At 38.7% G+C, this 21,386-nt stretch overlaps 1 protein-coding gene across 1 annotated transcript; it reads left to right on the forward strand.

Annotated features, from left to right (window-relative positions):
- The first annotated feature begins 1,348 nt into the window (after positions 1-1,348).
- Positions 1,349-21,086, forward strand: LOC127622058 (homeobox protein Meis2-like). The gene is made up of 14 exons (XM_052095973.1): positions 1,349-1,486; positions 3,161-3,714; positions 3,874-4,106; positions 4,509-4,650; positions 4,901-4,951; positions 5,380-5,430; positions 5,577-5,723; positions 7,645-7,759; positions 13,384-13,523; positions 15,878-15,954; positions 18,716-18,774; positions 18,878-18,967; positions 19,090-19,175; positions 20,006-21,086. Exons 2-13 carry the CDS (start codon positions 3,697-3,699, stop codon positions 19,146-19,148), a joined length of 1,182 nt encoding a protein of 393 aa, XP_051951933.1. The 5' UTR covers positions 1,349-1,486; positions 3,161-3,696; the 3' UTR covers positions 19,149-19,175; positions 20,006-21,086.
- Positions 21,087-21,386: the final 300 nt, after the last annotated feature.

The raw sequence follows: 21,386 nt of genomic DNA on the forward strand, positions 1-21,386 counted from the left end.
TGGAATGCACTCCCTATACTCCCCCAGTCCTCTACACATTGTGATGTTTGTACAGGGCTGCTCCTGTACTCTTCTTTAAGAAGACACACTGGATGTGCACACAATAATACACACACACACACACACACACACACACACACACACACACACACACACACACACACTGTGGCCTGTCAGCAAGACGAATGTGCTTTAAAAATCTTGTGCGGCAAGCCATGTGTAAGATACAGGTCACACTATATTGTCATACCTTCTGGATACCAATGCGGATTTGACATGCACATGCCATTAATGCATGCATATATGTGTACATGCTTGAATATGTACATATTTATCTGCAGCCACAAAGGAGAGAGGGAGATTGCCATCCTCTTCTGCCCTTCCTGACAACGCTAATGATTTTTAGGACAGCAGAGGATGAGGTTTGACTTTTGGCCAGACCAGACAAGTGTGTGCCTGTGTTGGGGGGGCTTGGCAGGGAATCATGAAACCTGGTTTTTGAGGATGCACACAGCCACAGGCCCAGAATATGGTAACTCATTACAGTTTAAAACAGCCTGGGTGACAGTATGAATCAGTAAGCATGCAGATCACTAGCTTACAGAGGATGGGTTTTGGGGTGGGGGTTCTTTTCATGCATACTGTAACCGAGGAGCAAAATACAAAGGAGGGGAGGAAGTTAAAGAGAAAGGAGAGTGGAAATGAAGTCAGAGTACCACGAAATAATGTGCATCGGAAGAAATTTGCCTCGGGCATGGCGCGCTCAGCCCGTGTCGGTATCATTAGCGTATTTATAATTCAAATGTATGCCTTCAATAATTCACGCGCGCTGCTTTTCAAACAGGGGCGCGCGAGATTATGGACAGGTTGATGAAAGGAAAGAAACTTTCCCATCTCTCCTGAAAAGTAAATAAACGAGCCCATCATCCCATATGCTCATCATCCCTTGCACTGGAACATTTAAGTGCACAATTACAATCATTCCGAAGTCTATTTAAAGTCTTGTTAAGCGTTCTCCAACATGTTTGTTTTTCTTTTTACGTATTTGCTATTTATTTATTATTATATGGTCGTATTTTACGTTCTTGTAAACGAATCACGTATTTGAGTGTATCTACGTTTGTGAAATTCAGCATTAATATAGCCTAATTCTTTTGCACTTTTTGCTTAAATCTGTTTGATTTAGCTGCCTTGAAGCTCTTGTGAGAGAATAAAATAGCCTATTTTCACTTTTTGCATGGTTGTCTATAAAGGCACATGCACCACCAGGTGGTGATAGAAGGTAAACTGACTTTGAAATTGATCGTTTGCACTGGAAAGCACAGCACACGTGAAACTGGAGCACAGTGGCAGGTTTGCAGGAGTCTCGCTGGATCTAAAGGACTGGGAGAGAAGTATCGCGCGGGTCAACCAAAGGTCAATACTTTTGAAATTAAAAGGGATTATCGTCATTATCAACATGAGTGAAGAACAATGACATTTAAAGGTAGATAAGTAAGCATGATGTTCAAAAATGTAATAAATAATTAAAGAATAAGAAAATAGTTTAGAAATTTCGCAAATGTTTTCTTTAATAGCCTATATTATTATTATTATTAATATTATTATTATTATTATTATTATTATTATTATTATTATTATTATTATTATAGATTGTTAATAACCTATTTCTCTTTTTACTTATGTTGATTTGATAGGTGGTGCTGAGTTTAAGGCCGTCTGTGTTAGGTGACCAGCATTCCGTTTTAAATTAAAGCAAAATAATGTAGCTATTGCGGTGAAGATGCACTGCATTTGTTCATAAGGCAATTTAATTGTAAGTCATTTGAATATTTATTTATTTATTTTTTATGAATGCCACGGCTATATAAATGACCCCGGAACTTAAACTTATTTTAAATATAAGATTGTATGCGTCTTGGGCGTCCAGGTGTTTTTAGAAATAAATGCCTTGCTTGAATTCATCCTTTAAATAATGAATAAAACGTGGATAAATAACATTTACCTTTGATGCACAGCAATCTAACAAATAAAATAAAATATTAGGTTACATTTAAAGGTTAAAAAATAACGAAGGCTGTAACTGTAAGAGAGAGAGAGTGCTGTTTTAAAATTCGTCACTAAGTCAAAGGTGTTTTTCCTTTCACCGTCTTTCACCGGTTGAAGTCTATAATTTAATACAACAAAAACAAATACATATAGTTTGTAACTATATATATATATATATATATATATATATATATATATATATATATATATATGGTTACTTTACACAAACACAACAGGATAAATGGCCAATCTATAATTGTAAGTAAATTAAATCTGTTAAAATTGAGTAAGATGCATTATTCTTTTCACATTCAACTGATCAAGTATTTTCTTCGCAGTTGATCTTGTTTCTTTTTTTAAGGGTTTAGCTCTAAATATGAAGAATGGTTTGCAGTGTTGACAGTGACGAAGAAGCATTTGTCATTTCTGCACAAAAGCGTGTTGAAAGATGAAGTGGAAACATTGCAAGCTGAACGCGGTCTACTGTTTTTGATGTACCACATATATGTAAAAAAATATTACTTACGCAGCTCCACACATTAATAAAAAGTATACAAACCAAAATATAAAGACAACCGCGTAATATCATTAAAGACTGAACGCAGAGGACAAGTTCGAAACTGAGTTTCAAGTTCTTTGGTTACTACATTAGTGAACAAGCTTGATTCGTGTGTGTGTGTGTGTGTGTGTGTGTGTGTGTGTGTGTGTGTGTGTGTGTGTGTGTGTGTGTGTGTGTGTGTGTGGGTCATATTTACAAATGCAATGAAATTATGAGAAAACAACAAACACGCTTATTTTTATAACATAATTTATTAATTAACTTATGAAGCTCAAGTTGCTATTCAACAAACTACTCTACTTTTAGAGTTTGTCGTGCAAATACATTTTCAAAGGCTCAGATGTTGTGATGCTCAGCAATTTGATGAAATAAGGTCCATTCCCAGTGCGACTCAGTGCACTGATCTGATTTCAGCACTTTTAAAAATAAAGACACTCCACCCCTAGTAACAAAACGCAGAGGTTGATTGTGCGTCATCCCAGCACGTATCCAATGTGAACACTCGTTGGCTGCTCGTGGTCATTGCACTCTGCTTTCTCTTGCTTTATGTAGGGGTGTCGGGCTGGTAACACCCACCACGCTTCCCAGGCTCAGTTATCATCAGGGGTTCAGTCCTTACAAGAACAACCTGCTCCGATCCCCAACAAAATTCCAGTTCAACGCGTGAGTCGCATAGAGGAACGATGAGATCCGGATAGTTTTTTCCATTCAGTTGACAGCATTACGCCGATGCCATGCCATACACGAACATCCCAGAATTTGGAAAGATTTTTCTGATTTGAAGAGGACTGTGAAGGGTAAACTGAATTGAATGAGACGACCCAAAAGAAGATTGGATGCACATATGTATATATAAGGTAACCGCGTCATCCTGTATTTGTTAGTCAATGCGTATTCGGCAAAACATCTTCCAAGTTTAAGCTGAAGAGGAAGCAATTAGAAACTCTTCTCAGGACCTGCACTATCATCTCAACGGATTACCGAGAGCACAGTCCTCTTAAACTGAATGCACAAAAGGAATTAAATCATTGAAATTGCTCCCTCGTTGGATAAGAACAGTTTGCACTTCAAATCAACAGAAGCTTCATATGCTGATGGCTCAAAGGGTACGTTCTCTATATTAAAACCACCGCGTAAACACTTTAACTTTACACATAAAGTTTGCTTAGATTTTGTTTTCTCCCAGATATTTACTTTTAAGTGTCCAGTAGGCTATTGGGGAAATGTATATGTTTTGAGTTGTGCCATATCTGTGTATGATGCAGTACGAAGACCTTGCCCACTATGGTGGCGGTATGGACGGAGTTGGGGTTCCGACGTCGATGTACGGGGACCCTCACGCGCCCCGGCCCCTGCCGCAGGTTCACCACTTAAACCACGGGCCACCGCCACATGCCAACCAACACTACGGGGCTCATGTACCACACAGCATCATGCCCAGCAGCATGGGCTCAGCTGGCAACGATGCACTTAAAAGAGACAAGGACCAAATATATGGGTACTTCATTGATTTAGAGTGCACTTCACGTAGTCCACAAACACAGGCTATATAGACAACTCATATTCACCGATGTGTTTAAACATTCAACTTCTATATTAATAAACGTGGTTTAGAGGCTACATGCATGGTCCAAATATATTTGTACTTTCTTGTAATCAAGAACTAGCTAAACATAGGCTATACACTTATTTAGGCAAACATCTATAGCTACTGAATTCGCCAGTATTTACGAGTGGTGTGCAGTATTATTAAACCTTCAATTAAAAAGAATAGCCTATTACCAAACGATTATTCGCTTTCAGTCACAGTTCTGCACTTGCACAGTTGCAACAATTATGTGGCCGACAGGGATATGAAAGTAAAACTCCATTCCATTCGTTTGTGGTTCTTTTCTTGAAGGCACCCGTTATTTCCTCTGCTGGCGCTGGTGTTTGAGAAGTGTGAGCTGGCCACATGCACGCCGAGAGAACCCGGTGTCGCTGGAGGAGATGTGTGCTCATCTGATTCCTTCAACGAGGACATCGCTGTGTTTGCCAAACAGGTAGCTAACTGACCGGCAAACAGCCCGAACGACCTTGTGCAATTTGTGTTACATTGTGTAACATGACGTGTTGTGCTTTACGGTTTCATTGCGAAAAACTAATTTATTTTAAGTTATTTATTTTTATATAGCCCAGCAAATAATCGTGAATAGTAATTAGCTGATCGTTTTTTTTTTCTGATGTATTTTTATTATTATTATTATTTTATTTTAGATGTGATAAACTAATGCAACATCTTCTCCTGTATAGATACGGGCGGAGAAGCCGTTATTTTCTTCCAATCCAGAGTTGGACAATTTGGTAAGTGTGTTAGTGTAAGATTCTGTCTGATAAATCTCGCGGAGAGTTTGTTCTAAAGTGAATCGCGCGCGCGCGCGTGTGTGTGTGTGTGTGTGTCTGTGTCCGCCTCAAAGCTCAATTGGAGGATTCTTTGAGGGAAATAAAGGAAGCTTTAGCGTGTTATCAGAGGTCGTGGGGGTCTTTGCCTATGGGGCACCCTCAAAGCATCGACTCTGGGAGGAACCTATTTAGACTACGGCTATTGTAAGAACAGGAAAAAGCGAACAGAAAATATAACTTGTAAACGTGTTGATTTAACCCGCGATTAGAATAGCATACGTTGTGCACCAACATGCTGAATACATTTATTATTATTATTAGGCCTATTATGATTATTATTATTTGCTGTTTAATTATTGCAAACATTTTATTTTTTTATTTTCCCCTAGATGATTCAGTCAATACAAGTATTACGGTTCCATCTTTTAGAACTTGAAAAGGTATGTTATTTATTATTTATGTATTATTAGTATTATTATTAATAATAATAATAATGACATTGTCATTTAAAAATAAATGTAGTCCCAAGATTATATCAGTAATGATTTATTAATTTATATTTAGACTATTATTTTTCACTCATCAGGTGCACGAGCTTTGCGACAACTTTTGTCATCGGTATATAAGCTGTTTGAAGGGGAAAATGCCCATCGACCTGGTAATTGATGAACGGGATGGATGCAAGTCCGACTTCGATGACCTCTCTGGATCCTCGACAAATCTCGCAGATCACGTGAGTTTTATTTGTTTTTCTATGACATAAAAAGGCCAATTAGATTGGCACTTAAGGGAAGCTGTTTATTCTAGCAGTACAAGCCAATGTTTGTGCATGTGCCAATATCAGTGCCAGTCTATTTTATGGTCAAAATTTGGCTTGATACACATAGTATAGCATAGATATGAAGTTGGAACAGTCAGCTTGGTCCTTTAAAAAGGAACATTTAAGAAACAAACTCAAACAACAAAGAAAATGCCAAATTATGTTTACCGTAGTATTGTGGAAAATTCAAGTCAACTTGGTGAATTTTTCCAATCGTGTTGCCTATTATTCAGTGCCTCAGCCCTGCATTTCCCCAAACTTTTTTCTGGCTCTCTCCATAATTCATCCCCGCAATATATTTTAGTCATGTGATGAAGCAGAGAGAGAAAGAAAGGCTGTAATTACTTAGTTACATATGCTAATTTATTTAAACAACATTATCTAAATCCATTTTTCTTTGCTTTCACATCAATCATTAAGGCATTGCCCGAGGACATATCTTATTTTAGAAGAGGTGTGATGATGATGGTGATGATGGTGATGATGATAATGATGAAGCCCGTCATGTTGGGTGCAGGTGTTGCGAAGGGTCAGGCTTTTCCTCCCACTGTCCAACCCACTGTTAGCCCTAATGATCAACGTTACATTTGCACGTGAATGCGCCATTGTCTTTGAACTGATTGGATTGTTATTGTCAAGCAGGAGGGGAGTCTTTTTTCGCTCAGAGCCCAACAGTGTGTTCTTTACAGTCGTGTTTCTTATTATCAATGCAACACCCCCTGTCACTGGAACAAAACCTGAGAATTAAAAAGAACAGAACTTTACATTCTGCTTAGTTCTGTTACAGGTCAAAGGGAAGGAGTGAAAGATGTTATATTCTTAACAATGCTCTGTTTTGTGATTTAAACCAATGTGAACATAAATTTCCATCACGTAAAACAGTAGATAACTTTCCCATTGCACAGAATTTCTGTAAATAGATCTGAACAGCAAAGGGTCATACTTTCACACGATCAGCTGAAAAAGTATTGTATAAATATGTATCTTTGTACACTTGACGATAACTGTAATCTTTTATCGATGTTCCTGTAATGTCTTATCGATTCGCAAATGTGCGGTGTGACACAAAACAATTTGAATTAGGTGATGCAAGGAGACAGTGTTCCTCTGAAATGTTACTAGCAACACACACACACACACACACACACACACACACACACACACACACACACACACACACACACACACACACACACACACACACACACACACACACACGTACTCTCATAAACACACAAACCCACATACTGCTTTTGTGTGTCCTAATGAGAAAACAGTGAAGGGTCTTATTCACACAGCTTTATTGTTGTAGCTTATCCTTGGCTGTCTTAGAGCTCTTTAGCTGATCACCATCAGGCAAACAGCTGACGCTAAGGGCCTGAAGAGGAACGGCTGCTGTTTACCTTCATGTTGAGCCCATCTAAATGCTTTATACCCAATTCTGGATAAAAAGGGGAAACCGCTGGTTAATTGTGTGCATTGAATGTCAGACATCAGGAGAAGCAGTTACCCTGGTCGTGGCAGGATATACCTTTAATGACGATTTGAGAATCATTTTTATAGTTTGTGTGGATCTCAAGCCACGTCCGTTTCAGTTGTGCTTAATTTGGCAGAGGAAAATTTGAGCACAGGCATAATGGTAACCTGGCTTTTTGTTTAAAAAAGGTCCTATAAAAGGATGCTGTTGAAAAACTTAAGTAGTGTGTTAATCTGCTTCTTTTGACCAAAAAGGACAGATCTGCTAGTGTTATTAATCAAATTTGTGTCTTTTTTATCCCTTTGATATCTCTACTTGGAATGGGGACGCATGGATTTGCATGTTCCTGAACCTCAGAATCCAGTATCCTGGAGAGACATGGATGATGCTCACTCTACTCCCTCGGTCGGCACCCCAGGACCCTCCAGTGGGGGACATGCCTCTCAGAGTGGAGATAACTGCAGTGAACTAGGTAGGAAATCAATTGTAATATTCGTTTCTATGTCAAGCCAGCATCTTCAAGCAATATTGTCAATGATGTAATGATATTCAATGATATTTCTAGACATAATTAATGGTACTCCCGTTATGATCTAGCATATACCATTTAGAATGTTTGTGGGTGTAAACAATGTTGCATTTCATTGTTCACGCCATCAATGTGGTCATTTATCTGGTTGACTGAGCTGGCTTTACAATTTAATTGTGGACACAATAGGAGTTTAATGTTCTGAAAAGGTTAAGTTTCCAGTTTAATTTACCACATTTTCCATTTATATGTCACAGGTTTTTTTCACTCTCTTTAAATTATATAGCACTCTGCAACTTCAAATTTGTAGAACCTCAACGCAGTTTATATCTTAGGGGACATATGTATTTTTATGACCTGTTTTTGCTTTTTGTATTTATATATGTAATTGCAGTAGTAAAAATACCCCTCAGGGCTTCTCGCCTCCTTTTGTCCATTAGACATCAATGGCTTGACCATTATGTAGCACAATAGAAGGATGTTCCGCAAGACATGAGCATGACACAAATCAGTGGCCAGATTCTTATTCTTTTAACTCAGAATTCCAGTAGTTTGCCACATAGCTTAAATGTGAGAGTATTAAAGCACAAAAGAGCATCTTTCAACTCCCCTGAAATGTTTGACATAACAGCAATGCCAATACTGTTTCTGCAATGCTATCTATTTAAAAGGGAGAAAGGCATTGGGGTGGCGGCATTTTCTCCACACCAAGCTTTTTTTAAACAACAGTGGGGGATATCCAAGGACCACGGCCTTTTGACCCCAAAGAGCATGCATTGAAGAAGGGGAAGAGGAATGACCCCTGCCGGCTCGAAGGACAGAACACTTCAAATACTGGTCACAATAGAGGGGTGATATCTGGGGTGATCAGAGGCAGAATTTGGGTTGGGATCAGGGACATATACCTGCTGCTCCTCCAGGAGCCAGTTTGGATCAGTGTTCCTCCCTTTCTCATTCAAGAGATGGCAAAAGCAAACACCTTTTACATTACAAGTGAATGGGGGGGTCTTACGTCATTCACCCAGCTCGAGTCCAGGGATTACTGGAGTTCTTCAAAGCACCTGTCTCTTGACAGGGGGTCCCTTTTTTGCTGAAACATCAGTCAAAGTTCCTACTGTTGAGAAACCTCTAGTCTTGTCCATGATGCGTTAGGCTATGGGATCAGGAGATGGAAAGAGAGGAAGTGAAGCCCTTGAGGGCCCTAGTGAAGGTGCTTCTCCAGGGCTATGGTTGCAGTCTAAACTGTTTTTGTTTAACAAGTGGTTTCTCCTTTATATCACAACAGCTGATACATTTCTATGGGGTGAAAATTTGTGTTTTTTTGTGATGGTGATAGTGGGTTTTACACGACTATCCTAAACATGTGTGTGTTGGTGGGAATGCATAGCCTAAGAATGTCCATCACAAAGGCCAAAAGGAACAAAGGGAATCTGCAGGACATTCCAGGCCAATGTTCACCTCTATGGCCACCGAAAGACACAGTCTGAGACAGGATGTTTACATCTATATCTGAACCTTCAATAAAGGGTAAATCCCAGCATGATATTTTACACAAGTCAAAAAGCCAAAAACAAAGTTACTACTTCAACATTGAAATGTAGAAAAATGGCTTCCAAGTTGTCAAGTCAAATATGGATTATTGAATTTTCTTACTCTGCTTTCTCTGAATCTGAGCATAGTTGAGCCTAATCCATCTGTCACAGGAGAGTTCATGGTCTAAGAGTCCTCAATGTTCACAAAAAGACGCTATGTTTCATCCTTACAGGACATTATAGTGGACCAACAACAAGTGTGAAAAGTTGATGCCTACACCAGATAACCAATACCAGGCATTTTTGTAGTGTTTTACTGTCAATACCACCCAACTGTGTACCAATCCCATGGTTCTCCAGATCATGCAATGGCCATGGGGGACAAGGGGATAAGAGCATCTAATCAATACGCTTTAAGCGAAACGATTAGCGAGAAAAAAATCATCTGCGTTCATCAGAACCGTCCAGTAATTATCCAGTCTGTTGCGTCCAGTAGTCAGAATTATGGCCCCCTTGGAAAAGTATAGTTAGTGATAGATTGAGGTCATGGTGAGCTCATTAAGCAGGCAAACAGGATTTATTCTGTGATGCATGTGGGGTGGCAGTCATCAGAGCCGGCTAGTTTGCGCCGGGCCCCTTTGTCTTCGGGACATTCATCTATCTCCAGTTCATCTAATTATCAGCATCAGAAGAACACTGAGCAGTTTAGTTTTGGACCCTGTCATATCTCAGATGCTGAAGGTATTCTGATCTGACATGGTAGCCATCAGGGTTGGATTGTAGGATGTGGAAAACTGGTCGGGAAATTAACAGACTTTCTTAACAGTTGTCGGTCTGTATTTTTGCAAATATGATGATTATCTTCCATTTATCATTTTTTTCTGAAGGTTTTGTGTGTGTGTGTGTGTGTGTGTGTGTGTGTGTGTGTGCACAGGGAAAGTGAAAAAATGGAGCTAGGTAGAAACTAGAAGCCTCTTTTCCATGTCTTAGGGTGCTGATTTTCCCTAAACAGCCCGAGGGCTTACTCCAGCCTTCCTCCAGGCTGCTGTGGCCCCCCTCTGTGCTGCGCGTGCAGACTTCGGGGCCGTGGAGTGAGGTAGGGCTCAGGGAGCTGCAGAAAGCAGCAGCCTTTAAAAAGAGTGCAGTCACACAGGCTGCATGGGCCAAGTTGCCAGGGAACAGTCAGAAGCGATTAGCGTCGGGTTGGATCAGCCCTGCGGCCTTCGTTTTCTGGAACAGGAGGAGAGAGGAGGGGGAAGAGGGTGTTTGAGTCTTCCTTAGATGTAAGAGTCTTTGGCTCACTCTCTTTATCTAGTGTTTTCCCTTTTCTTTTCTTTCTTTTCTTTTTTCTTTATTATACAATTCCATAATTTTTCCTTAATTTAAACGTTTCGCTTTAGTGCCGTTCTAGAACATTACTTGCTAATTTTATTTGCATACTTTTCAACACCTTTTTGATATTTTATTTAACACACACCTTTACCTTTTTCTGCCTTACTTTGCTTATTATTCCAGTTTACATTCCATTCTTTTTTCTATAAAAGTCTTCTCTTTCATACCCTTCCAGAAAATTTTTCTTTATTTCTATATTTCTTCTTTCTTATATATATTTTACTTTATCCTTACCACCACCTTTCTGATATTTGATTGACTTAAACGCATAGTAAAACCCTCTTTATATGCTGTTTTTGGCTCTTATTTTATATTTTTCAGTTTATTTTCTTTTCTATTTGGCACTTTTTCTCTTTTTTAAATCTGTCCTTTTTACCCTTATAGAAACTTTCTTGCTATTATTTAATCTTTAAATTCATCCTTTCCAACACATTTAAGATATTTTATTTTCATAAGCACACACTAAAACTATCATTAGGTGTAAGAAGTCTATTTTTTTACATTTTCTTTTCTTTTTTATTGTAATTTCATGTTATTCCAATTCAATTTCCCACCTTGTCTTCTCTAAAATCCTTCCCTTTCATAACTTTCCAAAACACATTGCTTTATTTCTATATTTCTTCTTTCTACATATTTCTGCAATCTGCATTTTATCCTTACCAACACCTTTTTGACACTCAAGTCTTTCTGCCAGTTCTGCCACATGCAAACTCCAGAAACGATAATTAGAGGAAAAAACTCTGATTAGAGAATCAGTCAGCCTGAATCCATCTACACCCAATATTTAAATGTCATTATTCATTAACTGAAATATTAATGCATGAATATGGTGCATACAGTCACCTTTGATTGATGCATCCCCAAAAACAAGGAGACACAGCAGGGCCAATCTTAAGAAAAGTAGGGTTTCTGTCCCGCCTCTGGGGAGGAGTCCCTCAGATACATTATTCACACACCCTCCGGGCAGACTTTCAAGGCATTTCTACCCTCAGGGCAAGAAAAATAAGCATGACTGTTAAAAGTAAATCATCTTGCCTGATGCACAGTTAATGGAAGAGGGAGAGAGGGATGGAAAGAAAGGAAGAGAAAGGAGGGTGGGGTGGGAGGGCAAGACGGAAACCTTAGTTTAAAGGCAGCCTCCTGCCTGGGTGTGTGCGTGTTCCTACTGTGATCTTAAGCTAGATTGGATGGTAATGGATTGGAAGCTGCCTTGATTTTATCAAAGAGCTCACAGTTCAAACAGAGAATAAAGGAGCTGATACCATTGGCTTAGGATGTTTAGCATTGTTTAGCATTTAGCATTGTTATGTTGACTTGACTAAGTCAACATACTGTTATTCTACGGACTTGGTTTTTTTTTCATTTTTTTTTCAAAATCATTAAACCAACACCAAAATGCCTGACTCTAAATCATTCTAGAGCTTTCTAGCTACATCCACTGAACTTGGCACAGTCCTTCAGCCTGTTCTGACTTGGCTTGCTATATCTTTGTGTATATAGTGATTGGACATACGGTTGTGCCATAGTGGATGTTCAAAAATCCCCCAAATCCCACAGACTTATTTTGATGCAATGTACAAACGTACAAAAATCTATCTGTCTGTCTGTCTGTCTGTCTGTCGGTCTGCATACATACGTTTGAAAACACACTGATTCAGCTCCTTTTACGCCTTTCATCCACACTAGAATGGCTTTTTCCTCCCACGAAAATTGAGTGTTTAGAAATCGCTCCCCTTTACTGCATACTTTGGAAAACAATGATGTTTGGAAACTGAAAACTGAGCTTTCAAATGAAACGATATCACTAGTTATACCTTGTATGTATTACACTGTACAACAGTTAGATTCGGTCCTCTAATTTGATTGGATCAACTGTGTTTTAAGTGAGCTGATATTTCTTAAAGACGTTGATCCTGCTTTGGCTTTCTTTGGAACTTTTGTCATTAGCAGATACAATATATACAAAATAACAGGCAACATTTTGGCAAAGATATTGAAATGCTGATATTGAGTACTAAAGCACTCTCGCTCACACAGTGTTCTAAATGGTAAATGATCAGCAGCAACAGCAATAACACTGTCAATTAACTTTAAGCCAGTTAGTAATATTACAGAAACTTTTGCTCTAAAGTCGAATATGTTTTTCACAACAACCACCAAAGGTCTTCAAATAGGCGTTGCTTTATTTATGTTTTTCCCAAGTTATTTTCCACAGCGCAAATGTAGATCAGATATTCTCTTTGCAGTGCCAAGTCTCCATTCCCCACTCAAACATGGAGCTTGGACATTCATTACCCCATGTCAAAGACAGAACTCGCATTGAATAAATAGACTGGGGTTGGTGCAGTGCTTTCCTCAAGATCTTAGTTATTGAGACTGAGAGAAAGATAAAGAGAGAGATCTCGCTCTGTTGATTAGCGTTCCTTCATACTGCATGGATACTCCTGCTTGCTGTGGTCCTTGTGTTACTGTTGCTAATCAAAACAAGCCCCCTGCATGGTTCTTTCACTTCATGTTTTTGAGTGACACTGATGATCGGTCTGAACAAACATTTGTGCTTGGCTGAAGGTGATGTTTTATCTCATTAAGGTGACTCTTCTTCTCTCTCTCTTTCTCGCCCGCTTTCATGCTGTTGTTTATCAGGAGATGGTTTGGATAACAGTTTGGCATCTCCGGGAACCGGGGACGAGGACGACCAGGACAAGAAGCGACAGAAGAAGCGAGGAATCTTCCCGAAAGTGGCGACCAACATCATGCGGGCGTGGCTCTTCCAGCATCTCACGGTAAGACATACTCAATTCTCCAAAATCAGTGTTATTCAATGTAAGTCTTTCAAAATGGGCCACAGTAGCTCAGCTTGGGCAATGAGTCCAAGCGTGACCTTGTTGACCTGTGTCTCTTCAAAAATTAGCTCAATTCCACTGTTCTTAGCTCAGCGATCTGAATCCAAACTGCATTAAAACTAGCCGGGTGTGTTATTATCTGTTTCTCAGCCAAACTATCCATCTTCCCTGTCAAAAATGAGGGCTATATTTGCCCCAGGGTGATGTCATTTTTTAGCCAAGTAAGTATTACCGAAACTTGCCAGTTTGAGCTTGATTTGTGGCATTTTCAACCCCTTCAAATCTCAGCAAATTTTTTACCAGTTCACCTCCTTAAATTCCCACCATTCTCTTCCTTCTTCCTCTTGTCCATTCTCTTTCTGAATTCCTGCACTTTCTAAGGGCTACACAGGTCCTGTACACATAGTAATCCTTTCCCTTTTACACACCTTTAGAGTGTAGAGATAAAAAGGAGAGCCTAATTGAATTATCCTCTCTCTGTTCCCAGCTCCTTTTCAGACCGATTTGTGAAGCAAAAGTGTTTCCCATAGCAGGATGTGTCCAATGACAAAAAGTGTTAGAGGGGACTTTGGCCTCTGAATGGCCCCTATTGCAACACCCAGGCGATCATGCATTCATTTGGGGTCGGAACTGAATGAAAGCTGCAGGATTGCATTTTGTCGGGTTCTACTTTGAGCCAGTGTGTCACATTTTACATGGGGGGGCTCTTACATATGGTCAAAGCCTGCATCTTTTGTGACCTATTCAGAGGTCTGCGATAAAGACCGCCTGTGGTGCCAATCTTAAAGAAAGGTGGAACATTAAGATTCAGTGGAACATTACAGTTATAACTGTTAGTTTCACTCGAACAAGATAGAGAGATCTCCTTTGGCATGCAAATTATGACAAGGAGGGGGCTTTTTAATGGACATAAGTGTAATTAATGCAAATATTAGTGATTCTATAAAAAGCCAGGCACTTATGGATGCTAAAAAATGCAGTGTCGTCTATCTTTTTCATTAGCACATTTTGCAAAGTTGATGAACATGTGGGTTCCTGAAGACAGTCAGCCTTTGCTATACTTAAGTATTTAATTTAGCTTAACAGCAAACAATCACAATGCATACTAAGCCCTGGTGAGTGGTTTTTGATAAGGATTTAAAGATGGAACCCAGAGCACAGCTAACATTTGACTGTCACTGGGCTGTGTAGAAAGGAGGCTGGGCTTACAGTCATTCATCAACAGAATGACAGCTCGCAAGCCAGGAGATGAACATGGAAATCGTCGGCAGCACCATCAGTGTGTATTTGAGAGAGGGTGAGAAAAAGAGGGAGACATGTAACAGGACTCATCCCTCACCGGTGACCACGGGAGGTGAGGCCGCGACAGTGACAAAATTGGTGCACACCCACGACCCGGTGCTGTCTATACAGTCACTCCTGCCTGCCATCTGCTGCCCTCCCTCCGCACTCACAGTGAGAGCAAGGGGATCAGGGGCCAGGGGCCATCGCAGGGCAACCAAGGGCAAGGCCCTATTCAACCCTAAACAAAACTCTCCATTGTCTCTCTTTCACACCCACTCGATCATTTGTCAAGTAATGTCAAATAATGTCAAACAAAACCACGAGTGCTCAGCCAATAAGACACAGGGATATTCTCAATCTCAGCACACTACATATGGGAAGTCTATCATACATAATGATGTAATTTCATGACAGAGTCATATGGATTACACATTTTTGTCCCCAGACCCACATGAGGCCAGTTGACCTGATGTTTGGTGTGATTAGTCAATGAAACATATAACTTCTTCAAATGGAGACTGCAATACTATAAATACACAACATAAAAACAATTAATGTTCCAAATATTACAATATAAATCAACAGACAAGCAATAGTATCAGATTATCAGAAGTTAAATGTGATTTTCATTGTTAAAATACTTTAAATACTTTGTCCTAGACCAGCTTCATATGCAGAGTCAACTATAAGCCATTCGTAGGTTGATCCCCTGACACTCTATTGCCCTTCGTAGTCAAAATATCGTTCTATTTGTTTGAGCATCCCAACCAGGCTGACACAGCAACAATGGCTCAATCAATGGTGTCAATTTGGGACTATTCGTTACATGAACAATGGCAGATTGAGGAAGTGTTTGGAAAACTTGTTTGAAAAAAATTTGGATTTTCGCAATTCTGTTTGGTGGAGCTATTGGTGCAGAAACTACACACTTCACCTTTAAATCAATTGAAGTTTCAGAGACATTTACACAACCACACTCACCCTCTCTCCATTTTCTTTCTAATTTGAAGCACCCGTACCCATCCGAAGAACAGAAAAAGCAGCTCGCGCAGGACACAGGTCTCACCATTTTACAAGTGAATAACTGGTGAGTAAACTTTGACCTTTGTTTTTTGACTTCCCAGTCATTGGCCTGACCTCTCAGCACTTAGAAGTAAGGGTTAGGGATCTCTGTAACACTTCCATTTCAGGTCAAGTGATCCTGATTTCCCACAATTTTATTAAATGGTGTTCAAAGCCCCAATTGAGACAAATACAAAAATATAGGGTTCTTTGAGTGTGTCAGAGGTACTATGAAATGTTATGTTGTGGTTCCCGAAACACTGCTCCACACCACGGTTTTCCTGAACATTTCTTCATAGTAACCATCTTGCTGGGTAAGAAATGTCGCTGGGTTACAGTCTTTTGAAATGTGACCCTCACTTTAAGAATGTGAGAGAACAAGCGTTGTATGACATGGTGGATTACAAGCACTTTTACTGTATGACGTATCTGTATTTGGGAGGATGAGATATTTATTGGTATAATTCTACACCCCAAAATTTGCAGCACAACTCTTCGTCAGATAAATCTGGTATCTATAAAAATATCTATAATTGTCAATAGACATGATACAGTTTGTCAATGCTGATACATTTTTAGCCTGTTGGAATTTGAAATAAGCCTCTTTTTGTTTTGATTTTGGAATGATCTATACTCACTACAATTGCAGCCATTTTTTTTCTTCACCTTCATGACATTTTAATGTACATTTTTTGTTATTTCATTTGAATTTAAATCGTGCAAATTCTATTTATTTTATTGTATTGCCTTACCAAATTCAGTCATTGACAAAAACATTTTTAAGTAATTATATATATACACCGATCAGCCACAACATTAAAACCACCAGCCTAATATTGTGTACATTGTGAATAAAAATATGGCCAAAATATAATGAAATGTGATGGGTAATGCAGGGAGTTCTGGGAATGCCAGATTATTATTTTTATTTTTTTTATTGTAATTTTAACAATAATTTACCATGAAAAGTACATGTACTCTCTTGTTTAACAGAATATAAATTCAAATTACATGTAAAATCATACTTTTTACATGTAAAAAAATATTTTTACAACATTGTACTGTAAAATTACTTGTCTTTTATATATATATATATATATTTTATTATTATTATTTTTTACTGTGTATTTTAAGGTAGCTGCCCGTTTACCAATGAACATTTTTCTATTGTAGCATTTTTACCGTTAAAATTCTGGGCATGTTTTACAGTGGGTCCCCCTTGTGCCGCCACAACAATGCCAACCCATTCTTCTCACCACAATTGTACATAGTGGTTATCTGAGTTACTGTAGACTTTGTCAGTTCTAATCAGTCTGGCCATTCTCCATTGACCTCTCTCATCAACAAGGCTTTTCCATCCACAGAACTGCCGCTCTCTGGATGTCTTTTTTGTTTTGTTTTGGTTTTTTTGGCCCCATTCTGAGTAAATTCTAGAGACTGTTGTGCATGAAAATCCCAGGAGATCAGCAGTTACAGAAATGCACATAAGATGCTTCACAAAAACATTTGTCTTAAGATGGTTATTTATATTTTCAGCTTTAGTGTGTCAATAGGAAATATACATTTTAGACTTCCAAACATTTCATTGGCATGTAGAATAGAAGAACAGGGAGCCCTGCAACAGATGTCATTGCCTCCACAAAGCCCCTCACTGAACATTGAGTCAGTCTGGTATTACATAAAGAGACAGAAGCAATTGAGACTAAATAGATAGAAGAACTGCGGAAAGTTCTTCAAGACGCTTGGAACATCCTATCTGCCAACAACCAAGAAAAACTGTGTCCAGGTGTATCTAGGAGAATTGGTGCTGTTTAAAGGCAAATGTGGTCACACCATATATTGATTTAGCTTTTTTTATCTTTACTGGACTTTGAATGACATTAATTGATAAATGAAAACTATTTATGGCATTATTTTTGAAGACATCCTCACTGTGCCACATTTTTCCCAAGTGCCTAAAACTTCAGCGCAATACTGTATATATATATATATATATATATATATTAGTTACATTTTAAATTGTAGATGAGTGATACTAAATGCTTATCAGTATGATATATATTTGAAAGGAAAAGTGAACACTGTATGCTAAAAAATACATTTGAATTTATTTCAACAAAATAAAGTGTATTGCAAACGTATGCCTATTCTTATTCTCGGAGTAATTCCTTGCCAATGTGCATGTCAGGGGCATTACCTACCTCTCTGTTACGGGCTGCTGAAGCATATTAGTGTCTGAAAGGCAGTTAGGCTAATCATACCCTGAGGCTACAAAGCCAATGCTATATCAATTGAATATTTATTGAGCAATGACCCTTTACTTGATTCAATAATATATTGCAGCAAGAGGCATAGATTTGGCTTTAGAGCAATAAAAGCTTAAAAACAGAGGTTCATTTTAGAGTGCTGAGGAAAGCAAAAATAACCCACATATCAAATAAACAAATTTTTACGGCCTGTTACAGTAAGTTTCACTTTTGCACGAAATTTGTAAAAGCTGCCGAAATCCCTTTATCAACACAATGTTTGCTTGTTTGCAGTATATACTGTATTAGAATATTTTTAAAGTCTGGTACTTAAACAGTGAATTCGATTTTTTGTGGACTCTTGACAGGTCCATTAACCCAAAGGCCCAGGAGAAATTGCAATGCATTAACAAATATTTCACAGTAAATCATAGCGAATAGCTCACAGTAGTAATAGTCTTTAAATAAGAGTAAAATATACTGTGGTCAGTAATAAAAATAGATTTAGTAAATGTGTTTTTTTCTTCTTCTTTTTGACAGGTTTATCAATGCCCGAAGAAGAATTGTGCAGCCCATGATTGATCAGTCTAACAGAGCGGGTAAAGTGCACGTTTACGTCTGCTGAATTTTGTTCTTCAATAAAGCCATGTTTACAGTGTGTGCATATATTGCATATTCACCGTGTCTTGTCTTCATGTTTAGTAAATCAAGGAACCGCTTACAGCCCCGACGGCCAGCCTATGGGTGGCTTTGTGTTAGACGGACAACAGCACATGGGTCTTCGGCCAGGCGGTAAGGCAAATCTTCACCTAACTCAATATTCAGTGCTCCATTTGTGTGTTATAAAAATGCTGAAACTGCTTAACATTTAATTGCTTTTTATCATTTTTTTCATTTGTTTCTCCTTCTCGCAGGTCCCATGGGAGGTATGGGTATGAACATGGGTATGGACGGACAGTGGCACTACATGTAAACTCCTCCCCCCTTCCAAAACCATAACGTAAGGAAATGATTTGGTATTTAGAATATCACTTCTCTCTTCCTCCTTTCACTCGGCATGTGAAATCTGATTATGGTGGCAATTCTCCCCACGACAACCCCCACCACATACATGTTTGCGTACACACACGCCTTCCTTCTGCGGCTCCATCTCTGCTAGCTGTCTCTGACAGTCCACAAATCAAGATGTATTGCTTGCCGCGGGCGGCCTGGCATGGAGAATTTTATTTAATACCCACACTGTGCTGCCCAATGAGCCCCTCCATAATGACACTTACCTTGATTAATAGAGCTCTTTATATGTAAATAGGCACGGAATCCAGTTCTCCAATCGCGCCAACACAGCCCTTTCCCCTCAAATAACAACCTAAGCCTCTGCTAATGAAGGGAGAAGAGTGGGGAGGTGAGCGGAGGTTAACACCCCCGCCGAAGACACAGACACATAGAGATATCATGAGCTTCTAGCTTGCAGGAGCCAGAAACATGCAGACGAAATCATTTCCAGACTATTTAATCGTACCTTTTTTATTGAATTATCGTGGAGTCGTTACTGTAATTGCGTCATTTAGAGGAATGTTTCCCTGTTCTTAATTCACCCTGGTTAAACACCATATGCTATTGGATCGTCTGAGTCATTATGAAGATCTGTTTTCCTGTAATGTGTGGAGGTCTAAAGCATAAAGTGGAGAACATTTGTGATCATAGAGGCAGGTTTATTTCCATTGTTCTAGGCAATTAATCTCAGCATAATGTCGTTTCTTTTACACTGTATTTGTGTAGGTGTTTTTTTAATAAACGTCTCAGTATTGCATTTTTGTGTCTATGTTCAAGGTCTTGATGGTGGCCTCAGGAATATTCCCTGTGCTCACAAGAAACATGAGGAGTGAGTCCACATCACATTCGTCCACATCACCCCCTCTCGCACGGCACCTTAAGCCCAATCGCCTCCTCTCTATACAGGACCTCCCAAATCTCTCATTGATCCCTCATCAACTGGCCAAAGTAATGTCTACAGGAGCACCGACATTAAAAACAGACAAACTTGAAGCATTTGTGCCAAAACAGAGACTTCTGAAAAGACAATTGGAGATCTTTTCTTTTTAAATTATTTATTTATTCTTGTTACCGTCAAGAAGCACGGGGACCACACCATTTGTGCACTTTTGTTCAACATAATGGCCGCCCCCCAGACGCAACTATCCCATTCCTCCTCACACACAGGTGCACGTACACTTATTAAATGCATTTGTCCTGAAAAACTCAACTGTGGAATTTAGTATTCGATGCTAAGAGCCCTCAAGAACTCTGAAATGTGAGTGTATATGATGAGATTTTTTTCTTTTCTTTTGGGAAATGTCTTCTGTTTGGGTTTGTGTCATTGACTAGTTTTTAGACTTTTACATTTATGATTCTACAAAGTTACAAAATGTGTTTAAGAGGGAAAGGAAAACACTCTAAGGGATTCACAGCATTATTGTGGCACATATCTGAGAAAAAGTCCAATATCTGAAGCCACAATCTCTTTCCAAAAACAGATGTTTTGAAAGGCATCACTGAGGAAATGAGTTGTCTTTCTGTTTGTTGAATTGGGATGGAGAGAGCAACAGTGCTTTTGTAAAGCTAAGTGTGCCTGGAGGAGTTTTTAAACCACTAGAGATGTTCCATTGTACATAATTATGTAAATGTTATTTGAAAAACACATCAATGTCAAATAGGCATTCAGTCGAGATCCTTTAAGAATGGGATAATGTTGTACATTTTGCTCGTTCTCACTCTTGGGTTTCTCTATGGAAAAAAAAGTCGATTATATGTTTGTTAATGATAAGTTTGATCGATCCTCCCGCTCAGTCCATTTCCTTTTAGAAGTCTTTTAAACGCAGTACAGTATTTCTACACAGTCAAATGTCGAATTCTTTTAATAAATGCTTCATTTTCAAAATGCTAAATCTCTGTTTCTTTTAAATTTGTCGTGTTTTTTTTTTTATTATTTGTATTTTATTTTATTTTTTTTTAACCACTGGTGGAACACACGGTTAAAATTAATTTTGGGCTAAAACATTCGAATTCAGTCGAACGCTCAATCGAAACTGAAAAATTGCTTTTGTATTTAAATTAATTCAACAATTTGTGAAGAAAAAAAAGAAAAAAGATTATTTTAAAAAATAATTTAAAAATGTAAATAAATAAATATATATATTTATTTATTTATTTT

This window comes from Xyrauchen texanus, chromosome 28 (assembly GCF_025860055.1).
Source record: "Xyrauchen texanus isolate HMW12.3.18 chromosome 28, RBS_HiC_50CHRs, whole genome shotgun sequence".
Taxonomy (NCBI): domain Eukaryota; kingdom Metazoa; phylum Chordata; class Actinopteri; order Cypriniformes; family Catostomidae; genus Xyrauchen; species Xyrauchen texanus.

Coding starts and splice junctions, on each gene's coding strand:
- LOC127622058 (XM_052095973.1), top strand. Junction 13,524..15,877: donor GGCTCTTCCAGCATCTCACG/GTAAGACATACT, acceptor TCTAATTTGAAG/CACCCGTACCCATCCGAAGA. Junction 18,775..18,877: donor TGATCAGTCTAACAGAGCGG/GTAAAGTGCACG, acceptor CTTCATGTTTAG/TAAATCAAGGAACCGCTTAC.